This window comes from Nothobranchius furzeri, chromosome 3 (assembly GCF_043380555.1).
Source record: "Nothobranchius furzeri strain GRZ-AD chromosome 3, NfurGRZ-RIMD1, whole genome shotgun sequence".
In the NCBI taxonomy this organism is placed as follows: Eukaryota; Metazoa; Chordata; class Actinopteri; order Cyprinodontiformes; family Nothobranchiidae; genus Nothobranchius; species Nothobranchius furzeri.
Window position 1 is genome coordinate 57496891 of NC_091743.1, and position 17405 is coordinate 57514295.

A 17405-nucleotide genomic window follows, 5' to 3' on the forward strand; every position below is an offset into this window, starting at 1 on the left:
CTGGATTACAACAAAACTATGCAAATACAAGAGTTGTTCTACAAAGAAAAACACAAAAAGACACTTTCAGAAAATGCATGTTACTGCCAGGCTCTCACTAATAAGAGAAGGTCTGATTTAAGCTTTCATTTCATTTTCTTTTGGGTTATATTCATCATACTCGTTCATTTGGGATCACTTGAATAATTTTTTTTGTTTTTTGTGGAAAAAATATGGCAGATGAACCTGAAATGTTTCTCCAAAATCGGCTCTCTTTGATTGATTAATAGTTAATTGATACTCAGAATCTACCCAGTGTTACCATTACCAGTCCAATGCATGCTGAGTTCAAGTGCAGTGCATTTTTTTTGTACTGTTACTGAATCTTTTTGCTGAGTGTGGTAATATTTAAACATTTTGGTTGTGTTTATCAGTGTTTCTTGTGTTTTACTTGCATCTTTCTTTTTTTTAAATATTTTTTAAGCTCTAAACCTTGACTCTAAGCTCTTCTCAAAGAAATCATTGGCATTCTACCTTTTTCCAACTCAAGGAAAACATCTGTGCATAAAAATGTAAAGACACGCTATGTAAACAAAGGTGATGGTGATACAAAATGTTAGATTGTTTTAAAACTTAATTAAATGTGTTATATTAATGATACATTTCTATGGACTCCCATGGAAAGAACAGGAATTCCCGACCAATCCCAAACTTTTGAGAGCATTTTCAATAATCCAGCAGAGAAAATAACGACACCTGTCCACTCACACAAAACTCCACAGACTTTATATTTCTATGACATTCAGCGATCCTGTTCACCCAGCAGACTGTAGCTCTGTGGGTTATGTTCACATCTGGCTGTCAACTCTTTCCATGGCAGCAGCTAAGATGGCCCGGGAGGCCAGTGGGTGAAGGACTTGTTAACCAAAAAAAAAAAGAAAGAAAAAAAAAACAAACATCTCAGTGGCATCGAGTAGCTAAGAGTGCAGTCTGCCAGTCGGGAGGATGATCATTTTCATACACACATCAGTTCACTCTCAGACGTTAAACTAACTCACGGTGCAGTTCATCAGCATATCCTCCCCCTCAGTGTGTGAACGACCCTCCTCACCGTCTGCAGGTTTACTTAGCTTGTCACCTGTGTATTGTTATGAGTGGCTTACGGCTCATTTTCTGTAAAATGTCAGACAGTGAGTGAGTCAGCTGTGGCAGGTGCGTGGGACTGACACATACTGTAAATCTCTGATTAACAGCACACCGACTTAAAGGCAAGCGCCTCCATACACAGGGAAATATGTTTGGAGGAAAAATATGCTTTGCACAAATTAGTCGCCTTCACCTGCTGGCTTGCCCTCCCCTTGCCACACACACACAGCAACTCGCACACACACACACACACACACACACACACACACACACACACACACACACACACACACACACACACACACACACACACACACACACACACACACACACACACACACACACACACACACACACACACACACACACAGAGACTGAGTGGATGTCCTTCACTTCAGAGCCCGGCGGATTCAGTTCTTGAGAAGGGGAGAGAAAGCTGCCTCACACTGCAGGTGGGGGCTGACAGCAAACCCTCACTGGAGAAGCGATAAAACTTATTTATGAGACTGAACGAGACACAAGTGAAATGCCTCAGGTAAAGGAGACTAAAACATGACTAACTGGCAGCCAGCTGAAGGCTTTCAGAGCCTGCGGGGTGGGTGGGTGGTGATGGTGGTGGGGGGGTGTTAATAAAGCACGCATCATTTGCTGATGAAGTCTCGATGCAGAGCTGGGTAGTCTTGCTTTAAGACATGTGATCTGACTCCCTCTCAGCTCTGTCTCTCCCTCTCTTTCCAGCTGGGCTTCTATTGTAATACACACACACATTCATGCTCTCTCACACTCGCTCTGCCTGCCTGCCTGCCTGACACACAGACTCTCTACTTACAGCGCTGAAGGGAGGACTGAGGCTCACACTTTCAGCTTCTCAATGGGGGGATGCAGCCAAGAGCAGACAGAGCAGTCATTCCACTGGAGCCTTCCGCTGCACGCGTGAGAGAGAGGGGGACGACAAGTGAGGAGGCTGAACTAGACATCCCCCTTTCATCTGCACACAGGAGTTTTACTTGACCGTGAAGAGACACTGAAAAGGAGAGAAGACCTGCCGTGCCATGATCAGCCTCTCCATCCCTCACGTCCTGGCTAGTTTGTGACAAACACACACACACCCCCTCTTGGGTGTTTTTGGGACTCTTTGTGTTGGCAAGGATTTCCAAAGAGCAGCAGAGGTCCTGAGGAGGGGGACACAAGGAGAAATTTTAGCACCCTGGTGTTTCTTTTCTTGTGCAGCTCTTGGCTTACCTGGTGGTGTTGGAATTTGGAGCAGAAATCCCCGGCTTCCCAGCATGGATGGAATTAAGAGAGAGGAGTGAGACGAGCAGGCGGGGATTCTGACTGAGCTTCTTTCCTTCTCAACACACAGCTCAGGTAGGGATGTGGGACATTCAGGAAATTATTCCGCCGTCTGGGGTGAAGAGCAGAGTTGTTCTGTTGCTTTTAAGTGATAAGAAACATGTCTGAGGTGATTGAAGATGATTTGACGCCAACAGTGAAAATGGAAATGCATCTGATTTGAGACACGTTCTACAGGAATATTCCTGTTAACATTTTCCTGGAAAGAAGCTCATTCTGATTGATTTTCCCCCCTTTTTTGTTTGAACCACTTGGCTTTCAGAAGCCACGTTTGAAGTTGTGTCTGCAGCAGGTGACGTGTGGTCTAGAAGATCCAAAGCTCCTCTTATTTTGGTAGAGATTTGTTACACGCAGGTGCATCGGTGGGCTACGCGCCTGATGCCTCCACTCCGAACGCTTTTACTTTCCCCCCGCCGGACTCTCTGAGCCGTTGTCTGTTTCTGCCAACTGAGCTCTATTTTTTTTCTGCAACCATGCAAGAGGTCTTTAAGTGTTCTTTTTTTTCTTTAAAGGAAAAAGCCATATGTTTGGATCTGAAGCTTTCTTTTATCTAAGGGCTTTCGGCTCTGGAGATAATCTGTTTGTATTTTTATTTCTCATGAAAGCGTCTTCAGATTACTGAAGATCTGCAACTCTCTGTGGAGTATAGCTACAATTAGCTGTGCAAGAGCAGCACTTCTTTTGAATCGTCTGTGCAAATCCTTCCAAGTGAGGACATAATGTGTGGTAAAAAAAAAACAAAGCAAAAAATTCATAACAACAAAAAGAAAAAAAAGCCTCTGGGACCAGTTCACATCACATCAAAACGCTACATTTGGCTGGATTTAATCCCTGCAAACAGTCAACGTTGCATGGATGCGCAGATCATGTTTATATTGAGTCTGTCGGTCCAGACCACGTCTGTAGGACGTCCATACTAGGTCTTGGCACAGTGGGATAGCAGTTGGGAAATACAGGTTTTTGGTCGAGATGATGTTTTAGTTGTTTATTAAGTAATTTTGTTCTCGCTGAGGATGCAGATCATGTTTGGTGGCCTAAATGGCCTTCATTTAACTAATTCAGAATGACAAAATGGAAGATTTTAAAGCAGTTTCAAAAAAGAAACGTATTGAATCAGAGCTGCTTTCATACGTGGTCTATAGGGTTCATGGCTGTGGACCCCTTAAATCTATGCATTAAGATTTAGCATTAACATTAAATTCACTGTTTCATCAGACCTCAGAACAGAAAGTCGCCAACTCCACTGTGAGGTGACTTATTCCTTTGGTGGAATATGATGTTCTCTTTTTAAATCTAAAGACGTCTTCAATGTTTTAAATTGATCCCTGCCTAAAAATTCTCTCTGAACATGTCAGAAAAGCAGCTCAGCACAGACTTTGTTTCAGAAGATATAATTATCACGAAACGTCCCACTTTAGCATTGAATGAAGTGTTAAAACACCTGGATGGGAGGAGAGCATCATTAATCAACGGAGATAAAGGCGTGTTTCTGTTTCCATATGCAAGCCCTCGCCAGCAGTTAGGTAGTCTGTACCGAGTTCATGTGAAACATGTTTGTGCTCAGATTAGCTAAAAAAAAAAGCAGGAGAATTAATTAGTCAAACTGAAGGTCTATCCACATAACTCAGTGAGAAACATATTTTTATCCAATGATGCTACTTTTGCTGCATTTAAAGAAGTTTGCAACAATTGATCTGAATCTCCCTTGAAATGTGTTCACTTTTTCTTTTTGTTGCAAAATTGTGATAAAATACCAATCTCTGAGACCCTTCGGTAAATATTTGGGTCTCATATGAAATTTGCATTTTATTTTCTTTGGTAACACTAAGTATCTGTGGTAAACGGATACATTAATAACACTGATTTGTGTTTCCTGTGTTCTGTCCTGCAGACTCAGCCTCACCATGTCCTGGTTGTTGGCCGTGTGGATTAGCCTCGGCTTCCTGCTGCTGTGCCAGGCCACCCTTTACCAAACCATCCAGCAGCACCACGTGGCTCGACCCGGTCGCACTGACATCCTCACCCTAGGTAGCCACACCTCTTTCACACCTCGAAGCTCAGCATTAAAGCTTTCAATGTTGCCTTCTCAGTGGGGTGGTGCTTGGCAGCTGTGGATGTTTGAAATGAGTTGAAACAAAAAAGGATTGCCTCAGCGTTTCAGAATGCTGCGTTGATTTGCAATGGTGAAAACAATTTACATGTTTGAGTTTTAATATAAAAGAAATGGTTAACTGATTTAGATGTCTTAGCTGAGATGCTTGCTTTGGTTTAGATCTTAAGATGCATGTCCTGTTGGAACATCATGGAGAGATGACTCAACCACATGATAAGGAATTCTTGACTATCCTGGATCTAGCTGGCATCCAAGTAAGACGAGCCGTGGGCAGCAATCCATACTGCCATACAGGAGCTTTGATCACTGGGTTTAGACTGAAATGACAATTATGTTTCCCTTTTTTGCCCTGGAAACGCTTGACAATTAAGCTCAACGCCTTCTGCACTGTAAGGCTAAAGGGGAGGGTAGACACGGAGGCGGAACTAATTCTCTGATTATGAAAAAAGCTTACTAGAATAGTGCATGGTGCATGTGGGAGTGTTACAAGGAAGAGGGGATGTTTTTTTTAGAGCAAAGCAAATGCTATCCTTAAGCTTCTAACAATGAGTGTTACTTCCACGCTGAACCCTCACGCAGAGTGGGGCTTCCTCTGGATGCCAAGCGGCTGTTAAACACTGATGCTGTCTTCTGCAGATTCCCTTTGTGTGTGCACGCACGCGTGTGTGTGTGTGTGTGTGTGCGTGTGTGTGTTTGTGTGTGTGTGTTGCCAAGTAAAAAGACAGTAATTGAAGCACAGCAAGAAGAAAAAAGGAAAGAAAAAATACAGCCCGGGATTCTCTATGCTTGTGAACAACGGTGACTTTAAGCAGCATGTCATAGAATTGGCTTACTTTAGTTCTGGAACAGCTGACACATGAAAATCTGAGCTATGACAGATGGAAAGTTCTCAAAGCATTCCAGCTTCGTTAATTGGACCAAGAAGTAAGGGTTGAGCAACAGAGAGTTGTGAATACATTTTTTTTTGTCTGGTTGGCAAGTCAAGCTTGGTGCCAAAGATGTACAAAGAAGTGCAAGGCTCAGTAAGTGTCCTTTTTGAATAATGCAGTGAGCCCAAAGGGGAAGAGGGGAAGACAAGAGGGGAAAGAACTAGTTGTTGCCCACCCCCCACCCCCGTGCAGACTTCTTCCAGTTGTATATCTAAAAAAGTCATGCCACTAAAGGGTGGTGATGGGTTCAGGAAGGTTTCCTGTCAGAGAGATCAACTCACACACTCAAGTGTTGCTGGGCTCAGACACGAACACTCACACACATTTACATGCTCCTTCCCTACTCAGGCCATCATGCCATGGTGTTTCCATGGGTCCTCTGCGGATTCAGGAGCTGACACATGGATCTAATAGATGTAAGCTTATTGCACAAGGAAGAAACAGAAAAATATAACTTATGTTGGTTGAACTACAGCACGATTTAAAGACCACGTTTTTTGCTTTTTCATTACATTCTGTGGTCTCTAGCATATAAGCGCATTATAACTCAGCTTCTGCTTCCAATTTTAGATTATGCTGATATGGTTTATCAGAACTTCTCAGTTGCAAATCTTCATTCTCTTAATGTAATTCACAACAGCCTATGTCTTTTCCTTCTGCCGTATGTATGAGCGCCTTTAAAGGACTCTTTAAAAGCTAGGAGACACTTTCATTGTTGTATTTTTAAGTGTATCTATTTTGATTTCCCATTTTATTAGAAATTACTGTTAGTTCCTATCAATCCCTGGTATTCAACGCACTTTACTGACCCATTTTCATTTGTTATTCCCCCGTTTAACAATTAGGTGGGGAGATGTGTCTTTTGCGTTAAAGCATTGCAAGACTGGAACAAGTTACCCGCACAATGTGCAGGTAACTTGAGGTGCACATTTATGGTCAATCTTAGCATTTTGTTTATTTAAAAACTCTGTCTATGAGTTTTGCTGCCAAGCTGCAACTGCTTTGCTTCAGCAGAATAATATTCTTTAAGAAAGGGAGAAAGAAAACAAATTTTTATATAGTGCCTCTCAATATGTACTTGTTTCACACGTGTGTGTATAAATATAAGTATGCACATATTGATAATGTATGTGGACTTTTAAAGACATGCAAGCCTGTTTCTGAGATGAGCCACAGCAGGAATTATTATTTTTGTATTCCTTTATTTTCTTTCTGCTATTTGTTCATGTTTTTCTTTACTGTTTGGTCGTACGCTGCCTATAGACTCTGTTATCTTGTTCTTAATGTGTTGTATTGTAGATGGACCTGCCTGAAAATGAAATGTTCCATCTCAAGTGGCTCTTCCTACTAAAATATAAGTAATTAAATTTGATTAAATTAAATTAAATTAAATTATTGGCTTGTGAGTCGATCTCCATGGAGAAAGAAGCTCTGGCACTCCTATTTCAGGAAGTAGAAGTAGAAGAGGAGAGGTGAGTAGAAGATGGCAGTATTCTGAGTCTTATGTCCTGATATTTATATCTTGCATCCGACTGGCTGACAGTAAGGCGGCTCTACCACTGACTCTGTTTGCTTTACAACGTTGCTGTTTTAGCTCCACAAATGACACAAGTCTGAAGGAGTTCTGTTGTGAAGGTGCTAATGCTAACAGTTAGCTTGTACTAGCCGAGATGTTTTCTGCTCTCGTCTTACTGCTAAATAAACAACTCTGGTCCTGAGACAAGATGGGTGAATGACTGATAGTTTTTATATTAAAAACAAACCAAAAAAAGACAACCAATTAAAAATAACAACTGTTTCTCAGTGAACTTGGTCTTTAAACATCTTTTACTTTATTGGTTGGGTTTGGACTGAGCATCTGAACTTTGAATAATATTTATTCAAATGTAAAACATATTTGCTACAGACATTAAACAAGTTCATTTTCCTCAGCTAAGTTGGACCTAACTGTGATGGAGGACAGCCATAACTGGCTCAGACAATTATAATCTGAAGTTATGATACTTTATAAACCTAATCGTGGCATGTTCGTGGAGCAATGGTCTATCACAACTGCCCGCTGCCTCTGCTGCTTTGCAAATGTGTGATTTACTATACATCATGTTTTTTTCTGAAGAGGATTAAGCTGGCATCAATCTTACTCAGCCGTAGCACAGCCCTTACTGATCTAACCAGAACTTCTCCCTCAGAACTGAAATGCTATGATAAATATTTGAATTAGAATTGATTTTCTAACATGAGAAGCTCTCTGGTTTCATTTAGTCCAGAGGCCTTGGCTATAAATAGCCATGTGTATCTAGGACATAGCAATATATATATATATATATATATATATATATATATATATATATATATATATATATATATATACATATATTGAAATATCTACATTGTTTAATGCTTTGTAGTCTTAATTCTCAAGTTTTGTTTCAGGCTCTGTGTTGTTTCTGCCAAATTGTAGGTGCTTCTGAAGCAAGATTCATATAGAAATGTTGCCAATTCACAAAACTAGAAAACTGACGGTAAAATGTTAGGTGAGCCTGCTTTTATGTTCTCTGCTAAGCTGCTGTATTGTTTTCTAGGCAGTCGTGTGGCATCTTTCTAAGGGACTTTATGTCTTGGACGTCTTCCCTGAAAACAAGCTTTTGTAGAGCTCAGAATGTAGCCAGGAGGACCGTCTGAGAGACAAAGTGGTCAGAAAACTAACACCTCTCCAACATCTACAAAAATAAACACAGAGGGGGGGATCTATACAAAAAAATAAGTAAAGACTGTTCTCCTTTTTGGAGCATGTAGCAGAGTTTAAGAAGTCTGCCTCCTACAGCAACAATGAATAAAGACTTATTTTTTACATTTTTTTTGGGAAGGAATTGTCTCGGTCACTGCCGAGATTGAGTAACATGTTGCATGACTGCTCAGAAAGCGGCCCTGCTCTCCCTCTCTTTCCCATGAGCCTCTGCTTCACAGAGTCTCCCCCACGTCCTGCTTGTGCGGCCGAAGATTGATGGTGTCCTGATTCCGGGCAGCCAATTCTGGTCTCTCAAGAAATAATCCACTACATTGACAGATGAGGAGAAAGTGACATGACATAAACAAGCCTGCCTATGCACCCACACACACACACACACACACACACACACACACCTGCCATTGCCAAGCAGCAGTGCTCGCTGCCAAACTCCAATGCTTCTGCACAAACTGGTCCTGATCTTCACTGCACACACGCAACTCTGTCAAGAGTTGGTTAACTGCAGCAGTGTCCACACCTCACTGGAAAAAAATGATGCAGACTGGGCATCTTCCTGTCATAAAGCTAAACAGCTTTTGTTTTCCATGTTATAACATTACTTTATATTTAGAGGTTATTCTGTTTATTTATCCCTTGCTCAATGAGTATAGTCCGTGTTATCTGAAAGCCCAGGGGTGCTGCGTGGATCTAACAACAATTTAGGTTGCTGCTTTGTTGTTACGAGTGTGATGGGGTTCATAAAATGACTTTCAGAGCTAATCTAATGGAAGAGACGAGATGTAAGACTAACAAACTGTTTTCATACTGAGCAGCTTGTTTTTGACCTTTTGTTTGACTTTTTGGTCGTTTTAAATGCACCAGTGTATGCATTAGGGCTGTGCCGTACTCATTTTAACAAGCCGTTCCTCATATTATAATGGGATGTATGATATTGTTATCTGCCTAGACATTCTTTGTGATTTTTTTTCTTATTACTGCATGTAAGTGATGGTATTTTAGTATTGTACAGGTATTTGAAACCTTATCTTTCACATATTGCAGTGCAGTATTTTTCTGTCGCAGCAACACATCATGGAACAAAGATATTCTAGAAATAAATAAAAACGATAACAGCTTTAACAATGTGTTATAAAATTACAGCAATGTTACAAAATGAACATGTTTTCATTCCCTGGGCTGCCACCTTACCATGGTGGAGGGGTTTGAGTGTCTCAGTGATCCTAGGAGCTAAGTTGTCTGAGGCTTTATGCCTCTGGTAGGGTCACCCATGGCAAACGGGTCCTAGGTGAGGGATCAGACAAAGAGCAGCCCAAAGCCCTCTTATGATGAATTACATAAATGGAAACCGTGTTCTCTTGCCCAGACGTGGGTCACCGGGCCCCCCCTCTGGAGCCTGGCCTGGAGGCGGGGCACGTTGGCGAGCACTGGTGGCCAGGTTTTCACCCATGGCGCCCGGCCGGGCACAGCCTGAAGAGGACACATGGGTCCCCCTTCCCATGGGCTCACCACTCGTGGGAGGGGTCAAAGGGGTCAGGTACAATGTGTGACGGGTGGTAGTCGAGGCCGGGGACCTTGGCGGTCTGATCCTCGGCTACAGAAGCTGGCTCTTGGCACATGGAATGCCACCTCTCTGGTGGGGAAGGAGTCTGAGTTGGTGTGTGAGGTTGAGAGGTTCCGACGAGATATAGATGGACTCACCTCTACGCATGGCTCTGGCTCTGGAACCAGTTTCCTTGAGAGGGGTTGGACTTTCTACCACTCTGGAGTTGCTCCCACTGAGAGGTGCCGAGCAGGGGTGGGCATACTAGTTGCCCCCCATCTTGGTGCCTGTACGTTGGGGTTTACCCCAGTGAATGAGAGGGTAGCCTCCCTCCGCCTATGTGTGGGGGGATGGGTTCTGACTGTGGTCTGTGCTTATGCACCAAACTACAGTTCAGACTACCCACCCTTTTTGGAGACCTTGGAGGGGGTGCTGGAGAGCGCTCTTTGCAGTGACTCCCTCGTTCTGCTGGGGGACTTTAACGCTCACGTGGGCAATGACAGTGAGATCTGGAGAGGTGTGGTTGGGAGGAACGGCCCCCTGATCTGAATTCGATTTGTGTTTTGTTATTGGACTTCTGTGTCAGTCATGGATTGTCCATGATAAACACCATGTTCAGACATAAAGGTGTCCATATGTGCTCTTGGCACCAGGATACCTTAGGCAGCAGCTCGATCATCGACGTTGTTGTCGTTTCATCTGACCTGCGGCCTCATGTCTTGGACACTCGGGTGAAGAGAGGGGTGGAGCTGTCAACTGACCACTACCTGGTGGTGAGTTGGCTCAGATGGTGGGGGTGGATGCCGGTCAGACCAGGCAGGGCCAAAAGTATCACAAGGGTTTGCTGGGAACATCTGGCAGAGTTTCCTGTCAGAAGGAGCTTCAACTCCCACCTCCGACAGAACTTCCAAAATGTTCCGGGGGAGGCAGGGGACATTGAGTCTGAATGGACCCTGTTTTGTGCCTCCATTGTTGAGGCGGCCGACCCGAGCTGCGGTCGCAGGATCATCGGTGCCTGTCGTGGTGACAACCCCCGAACCCAATGGTGGACATCGGCGGTTAGGGATGCTCTCAAGCTGAAGAAAGAGTCCTATCAGGTCTTTTTGGCCTGTGGGACTCCAGAGGCAGCTGACGGGTACCAGCAGTCCAAACGGAACGCGGCTTGAGTGGTCGTCGAGGCAAAAACCCAGGCATGGGAGGAGTTCGGTGAGACCATGGAGCAAGACTTCCGTACGGCTTCGAGGAGATTCTGGTCCACCAGCCGGCGCCTCGGGGGTTGTCAATCCAACCGACACGTCTTCCAGTGAGGAAGCTGAGTCTGGGGACTTTGAGTTGGCATCTCAAATCTCTGGTGCGGAGGTCACTGAGGTGGTCAAAAAGCTCCTCTGTGGCAATGCTCTGGGGGTGGATGAGATCCGCCTGGAGTTCCTTAAGGCTCTGGATGTTGTGGGGCTGTGTTGGCTGACACGGCTATGCCATATCGCATGGACATTGGGGGCAGTCCCACTGGACTGAAGAAGAAGAAGAAAATATCATTTCTATAGCGCCTCTCAAGATAAAAATCACGAGGCGCTCAGGGGGCCCTGTGTGGGGTACTCCGGGAGTATGGGATACCAAGCCCTCTGATACGAGCTGTTAGGTCCCGGTATGAGAGCTTGGTCCCCATTGCCGGCCATAAGTCAACCTCGTTGCCAGTGAGAGTTGGACTCTGCCAAGGCTGCCCCTCGTCACCGATTCTGCTCATAACCTTTATGGACAGGATTTCTAGGCACAGCCCAGGGATCGAGGGCATCCATTTTGGTGGCCTGCGGATCAGGTCTCTGCTTTTTGCAGATGATGTGGTCCTGTTGGCTTCATCAGAATGTGATCTTCAGCTTTCGCTGGAGTGGTTCGCAGCCGAGTGTGAAGCCGCTGGGATGAGAATCAACTCCTCTAAATCTGAGACCATGGTCTTGATTTGGAAAAGGATAGAATGCCTTCTCCGGGCCAGGGATGAGGTCCTGCCCCAAGTGGAGGAGTTTAAGTATCTCTGGGTCTTGTTCACAAGTGAGGGAAAACTGGAGCGTGAGATCGATAGGCGGATTGGTGCTGCATCTGCAGTGATGCGGGCATTGTACCGGTCTGTCGTGGTGAAGAGAGAGCTGAGTCAGAAGGCAAAGCTCTCGATTTACCGGTCGATCTACATTCCTACCCTCACCTATGGTCATGAGCATAGGGTAGTGACAGAAAGAATGAGATTGCAGATACAAGTGACCAAAATGAGTTTTCTCCAAAGAGTGGCTGGGCTCTCCCTTAGAGATAGGGTGAGAAGCTTGGTCATCCGGGAGGGGCTCGGAGTAGACCCGCTGCTCCTCCACGTCGAGAGGAGCCAGTTGAGGTGGCTCTGGCATTTGGTCAGGATGCCTCCTGGACACCTCCCTGGTGAGGTTTTCCGGGCACGTCCAACTGGGAGGAGACCAAAAGGTACACCCAGGACACGGTGGAGGGACTATGTCTCTCATCTGGCTGGGGAACACCTTGGGATTACCCCGGAGTAGCTGGCCCTAGTGGCTGAGGAGTCTGGGCCTCTCGCCTTAGGCTACTGCCCCTGCGACCCGACTCCGGATAAGCGGATGAAAATGGATGGATGGATGGTTTTCATTTCTTATTTTCCTCTGCTGCCTGTCAGGATTACTGTATTTGCTGGTGCACTTGGGTAACAGGAGACTGCAACATTTAGGTGAACAACCCCATACAAAAGTAATGTAAGGATTAAAGGAAAAAGTATCCAGGTGTAAAGTTTGTACCACCTTTGTGAACTACGACGAGCTCTCTGAGGCATCCAGTCAGCAGCATGTGTCCTATCATCTCCACCACAACAGGTGCAGACTGTCAAGTTAACACTTTTAGGTTGCAACCATCATTTTAAATATAAAATACATTTTTCCACTGAACTAAAAAGAATCAAAAACACAGATGGCTGGTGCACTGAGGTGCTTTCTGGAAACAGCCACTAGGGGCCAATTGGCTTCAGTTTACACTTTACATTCATGCATCTGCATTTTATGCTTCTCCATAGTTCCTGCTTCTGTCTATTAACCAGCCTCTTGCATCACATTATCAATTGTAGGGGTTAAGTCAGTCAGCTGTTGATGGATTTGGTGTAGTATTTTCCCTGGTGATAGGGGACAGTACATACCAGTATCACGGCAAGCAAGCATCATTTTTGTGTTCAAATGAGACCTCACCAGCGGGTGGCCATTAGGGTAAAAAATCCCTGGAAGTACAACTTCCAGCAAACTAACAAGCAAATTCAATTCAATTCATTTTAAAAATACTTTATTAATCCCAGAGGGAAATTGATTGCTGTAGTAGCTCATAATAATAATAATAATAATAATCAAATCATCAAAGAGTTGTTATATATTACAATGGCTGTTGGCAGGAAGGATCTCCAGTAGCGGTCAGTGTTGCAGTGAAACTGAAGAAGCCTCCGACTGAAGACACTCTTCCATTGTCGGACAGCCTTGTGAAGAGAATGCTCAGGGTTGTCCATAATTTTCTTGATTCTCTGGAGAATCCTTCTTTGCATTATCTACTCCAGTGGTTCCACAGTCGTCCCCAGAACAGAACCAGCGTTTTTATTAGGCTGTTGAGTCTTTTCAGGTCCCTGCTTCTGATGCTACTATCCCAACAGATGATGGCTGAAGAGATTACACTCTCAACAACAGACTTGTAGAAGATCTGCAGCATATTGCTACAGACACTGAAGGACCTAAGCGTCCTCAAGAAGTGCAGTCTGCTGTGTCCCTTCTTGTAAACAGCTTCGCTGTTCTTTCTCCAGTCCAGTCTGTTGTCCAGGTGAACTCCAAGGTCTTTGTATTCCTCAACCACCTCCACTTCTTCTCCCATGATGGATACAGTGTTTGACTCCACCCTGTTTCTTCTGAAGTCCAAAATCCTCTCCTTTGTTTTATTCACATTCAAGGTCAGATGATTGTTTCCACACCATGCCACAAAGCGCTCCACCAGCTCTCTGTACTCAGCTTCCTGTCCATCTCTGATACACCCGACAACTGGAGAGTCATCTGAGTATTTCTGTAGATGACAGGTCTCTTATTTGTACTGGAAGTCTGAGGTGTACAGGGTGAAAAGGAATGGTGATAGTACAGTCCTCTGTGGCGTTCCAATGTTACTGATTGCCTGGTTTGATGTGCAGTTCTTCAGCCTCTAAATCAGACTCTTTTTCATCACTGGCAACGAGTGAAGAGGTAAATGTATAAAGCAATGTTTATTATTGGTGAAAGTTTTGTAACCATTTGTTACAAATCAGTAAATGCATTTTGTCCTCACGGGCTTCCATAGAAGGAAACGTGCCATCTAACATGGCATCACCTAGAGACTAAAGCCTGATGCACGCTTCTCCGTCTGCGTCAGTACAGAGACACGCAACGCCATTATTCGTCCTTGCATGCCTGCCGGAGAGCTCCGCAAGGACGGACGGAGTCGAGCGCTCTTTTCTAAACATCCGTCAGTCGAGACGGACAACGCAAGCTTGTGATTGGTCAGGACGCCGCTGTTGTTTACATTGCCACCATTGCGCCCACAAAAACATAAAAAGAGCCGAGGATAACAAGTGGCAGACACGGATAAGCTTGGAGAATACCTCATGAAAAACTCTAAAAATATGAATGTTTAATTCCCCGTGACTGGAGGAGTGAAAAGATTTGCAGCAAGCGTTTTATTTGTGGACGGAAATGACAGGAAATGTGGGTTTAGAGGTGGCGAGCGCATGAAGAGGTGAAGGAGAATGAGACAAATATGGTCCATGTTAAAAAGTCTCTTATATACAAAAACACAATACAAACACACTATCTTGGACCGATACATGACAGGATACCACAGAACAGCACTACACCCTCTGTTGTCCCGCCGGGCAATTGCTTTGCAAAACTCTCCAGGAGACGGAGAAGCATGAGACCAACATGCTTCCGTTAATCCGTGCATGTCTGCCCCTTGCGGAGCTGATGGAGAAGCATGAACCAGACTTTAGACCCACTCCATGTATTTTAAAACAGATTTGTATGGTTATATGTTAAGAAATTGCCAACATTTCCAACAACTAGGCATCTTTTCATTTGTTTACAACAACATTTTATGGATGTTTCCAGAGATTATTGGTAAAAGATGCACATTGTCACTTTAAAATGTAAAATGTGTCCTACAGTCTGCTGTCCTTAACAACATGCACTGAGATAAAATGATGCAGCTGAACGAATGGAAGCAGAAGAAGAGCTTATTGGAAATATGCTCCATACACCAATATAATTTAAAAACTAAGATATATATATATATATGTATAACTATCTATCTATCTATCTATCTATCTATCTATCTATCTATCTATCTATCTATCTATCTATCTATCTATCTATCTATCTATCTATCTATCATATATCTATCTATCTATCATATATCTATCTATCTATCTATCTATCTATCATCTATCTATCTATCTATCTATCTATCTATCTATCTATCTATCATATATCTATCTATCTATCTATCTATCTATCTATCTATCTATCTATCTATCTATCATCTATCTATCTATCTATCTATCTATCTATCTATCTATCTATCTATCTATCTATCTATCTATCTATCTATCTATCATCTATCTATCTATCATCTATCTATCTATCTATCTATCTATCTATCTATCTATCTATCTATCTATCTATCTATCTATCTATCTATCTATCTATCTATCTATCTATCTATCTATCTATCTATCTATCTATCTATCATCTATCTATCTATCTATCTATCTATCTATCTATCTATCTATCTATCTATCATCTATCTATCTATCTATCATCTTTTTTTGGAGGGGGAGGTGCATGATGGGAATAAAATTCACTAAAAATGGTTTTCATAAATATAGTCACTGGTATTAAGTAGCTACCGTAGTAAACCTTAAACTGTGTTACAATGCAATGGTATAGGAGCCCTATTGTGCTTCAGGTCTCATCATTATCTGTATGTATAGGCTCGGATGTTGCTCAGATGCTGTTCAGGAGTTGATCTGAAAGACAAACACAATTACAGACTTTTTTTAGATACAAATGGAAAGTGTTAGTTCTGTTGGATAAAACTGGGTATGACTGAGCTGAAAACTCTGCAGTGGCTCTGCTGTTGTGTTTTATTCCAATGATTTGAAGCATTGTTAGGGCCTAATCCCAGATGATTGGAATGCATCTTAATGAGTTTATTGTGCAGCGTGCCATAATGCTCCCTCAGCGATGGAAACTCTTTGAGGTGGAAGAAACATGTAATTACTTTGATTACCCTAGAATCATCTTATGGTCAAAAGAGAGCAACGGTGTGATCGTAAGCCTGGGTGCGTTTAGCAAATTAAGTACAAAGAAATGCTCTTGGTTTCAAAAGATTTAAAACCTTATCTTTTGAGGTCTCAACAAAAGTGATGAGGGAAAAAAACTTGACAACACTGAAAATATTAAATCTAAACTAAACTTGATCTTGGAAAAACTGCATTTTTGGTAAACGAGGACTTGGTAGAAGTGTGGAAGTCTCACGCTATCACAACATAAATGGCATTTTTTCCAAGGAAATGTTGGATTCTTCTGGCGGTGTTTGTAAGCTAAGTAATTAACTTCACTCACTTACAAACTAAATGCACACACACCTTTCAACTTGGAGCTCATTTCCATAGTTGTCAGACTTCTCATTACAGTAGTTCAGTGTTAGCAGCAGAACCAAGGTGGGGAAAATATATATTTATATATGTATACATTTTTTCCTTCCCACAAATCATCTTCAAAGCGATAATTCTTCTTCTTGATGGTAAAAAAAAAATCATATAACCACGGACGGCATCTCTATCCACCACGGTAAACATCTCTTCACACGAGCACACTCTTCTGTTTTTGTTTTGCAATTAAATCAGCCTTATTTACGTCCTCATTAAACTGTGGGGACTAATTAGTGAAAGAACTGATGGTGAAAGAAAATTCAATTAAATAACAGTTACTTGAATGTGTTTTTTTAAGTGGATAGAAAATAATTCTGAGCTAAACACTGGACGATATAAGGTCTACACACTGTCATAAGCACACACTTGCACTATGCACTGTTTCTACGTATTGTGTCAAATTGCCAAATTAAAAGCTAAAGTAAACACTGATAGAAATCATAGATTAAGTAGAATTGGATTAGAAACATCCAGTTTCTAAACTTGACCATAATCCCTGCTGTTTGCTAACAAAGGAAGTCCAATCCTGTAATCTACCTCCACATGGAATTATGATTACTCCCTAATGTGCCAGAGCTCATCATTGATGTGTCTTTATGCCCTTCAAGGTAATGAAAGGAACCCTTTCAAAAAAACAGGCAATGACTGCCTGATCATCCAGGTGATGAGCAGCACTCTTCCCACACCGACCCTCCAACTTCATCTTAACCCCCACCCCCCCACCCCCCGTGTTCCACACCCTTCCCCCATTCCCTTCGTCCCTATTGGCCCCTCTGAAGATTTGTCATGGATCAGATGAGACAATTTGTCATGGATTAGTGCACTTAAATGTCTGTGTGATA

At 43.0% G+C, this 17405-nt stretch overlaps 1 protein-coding gene across 3 annotated transcripts in view; it reads left to right on the plus strand.

Moving 5' to 3' along the window:
- The first annotated feature begins 1754 nt into the window (after positions 1-1754).
- LOC107385433 (chemokine-like protein TAFA-1) overlaps positions 1755-17405 on the plus strand; it is a 214493-nt gene continuing 198842 nt past the window's right edge. For all 3 annotated transcript variants that reach the window (XR_008566044.2, XR_008566046.2, XM_015959291.3), the window contains exons 1-2: positions 1755-2493; positions 4370-4506. Coding sequence is in view for 1 of the 3 variants with exons in the window: in XM_015959291.3 (XP_015814777.1) it covers positions 4383-4506 (124 nt within the window). In the remaining 2 variants the exon portion in view is untranslated. The remainder of the gene's footprint in view (positions 2494-4369; positions 4507-17405) is intronic.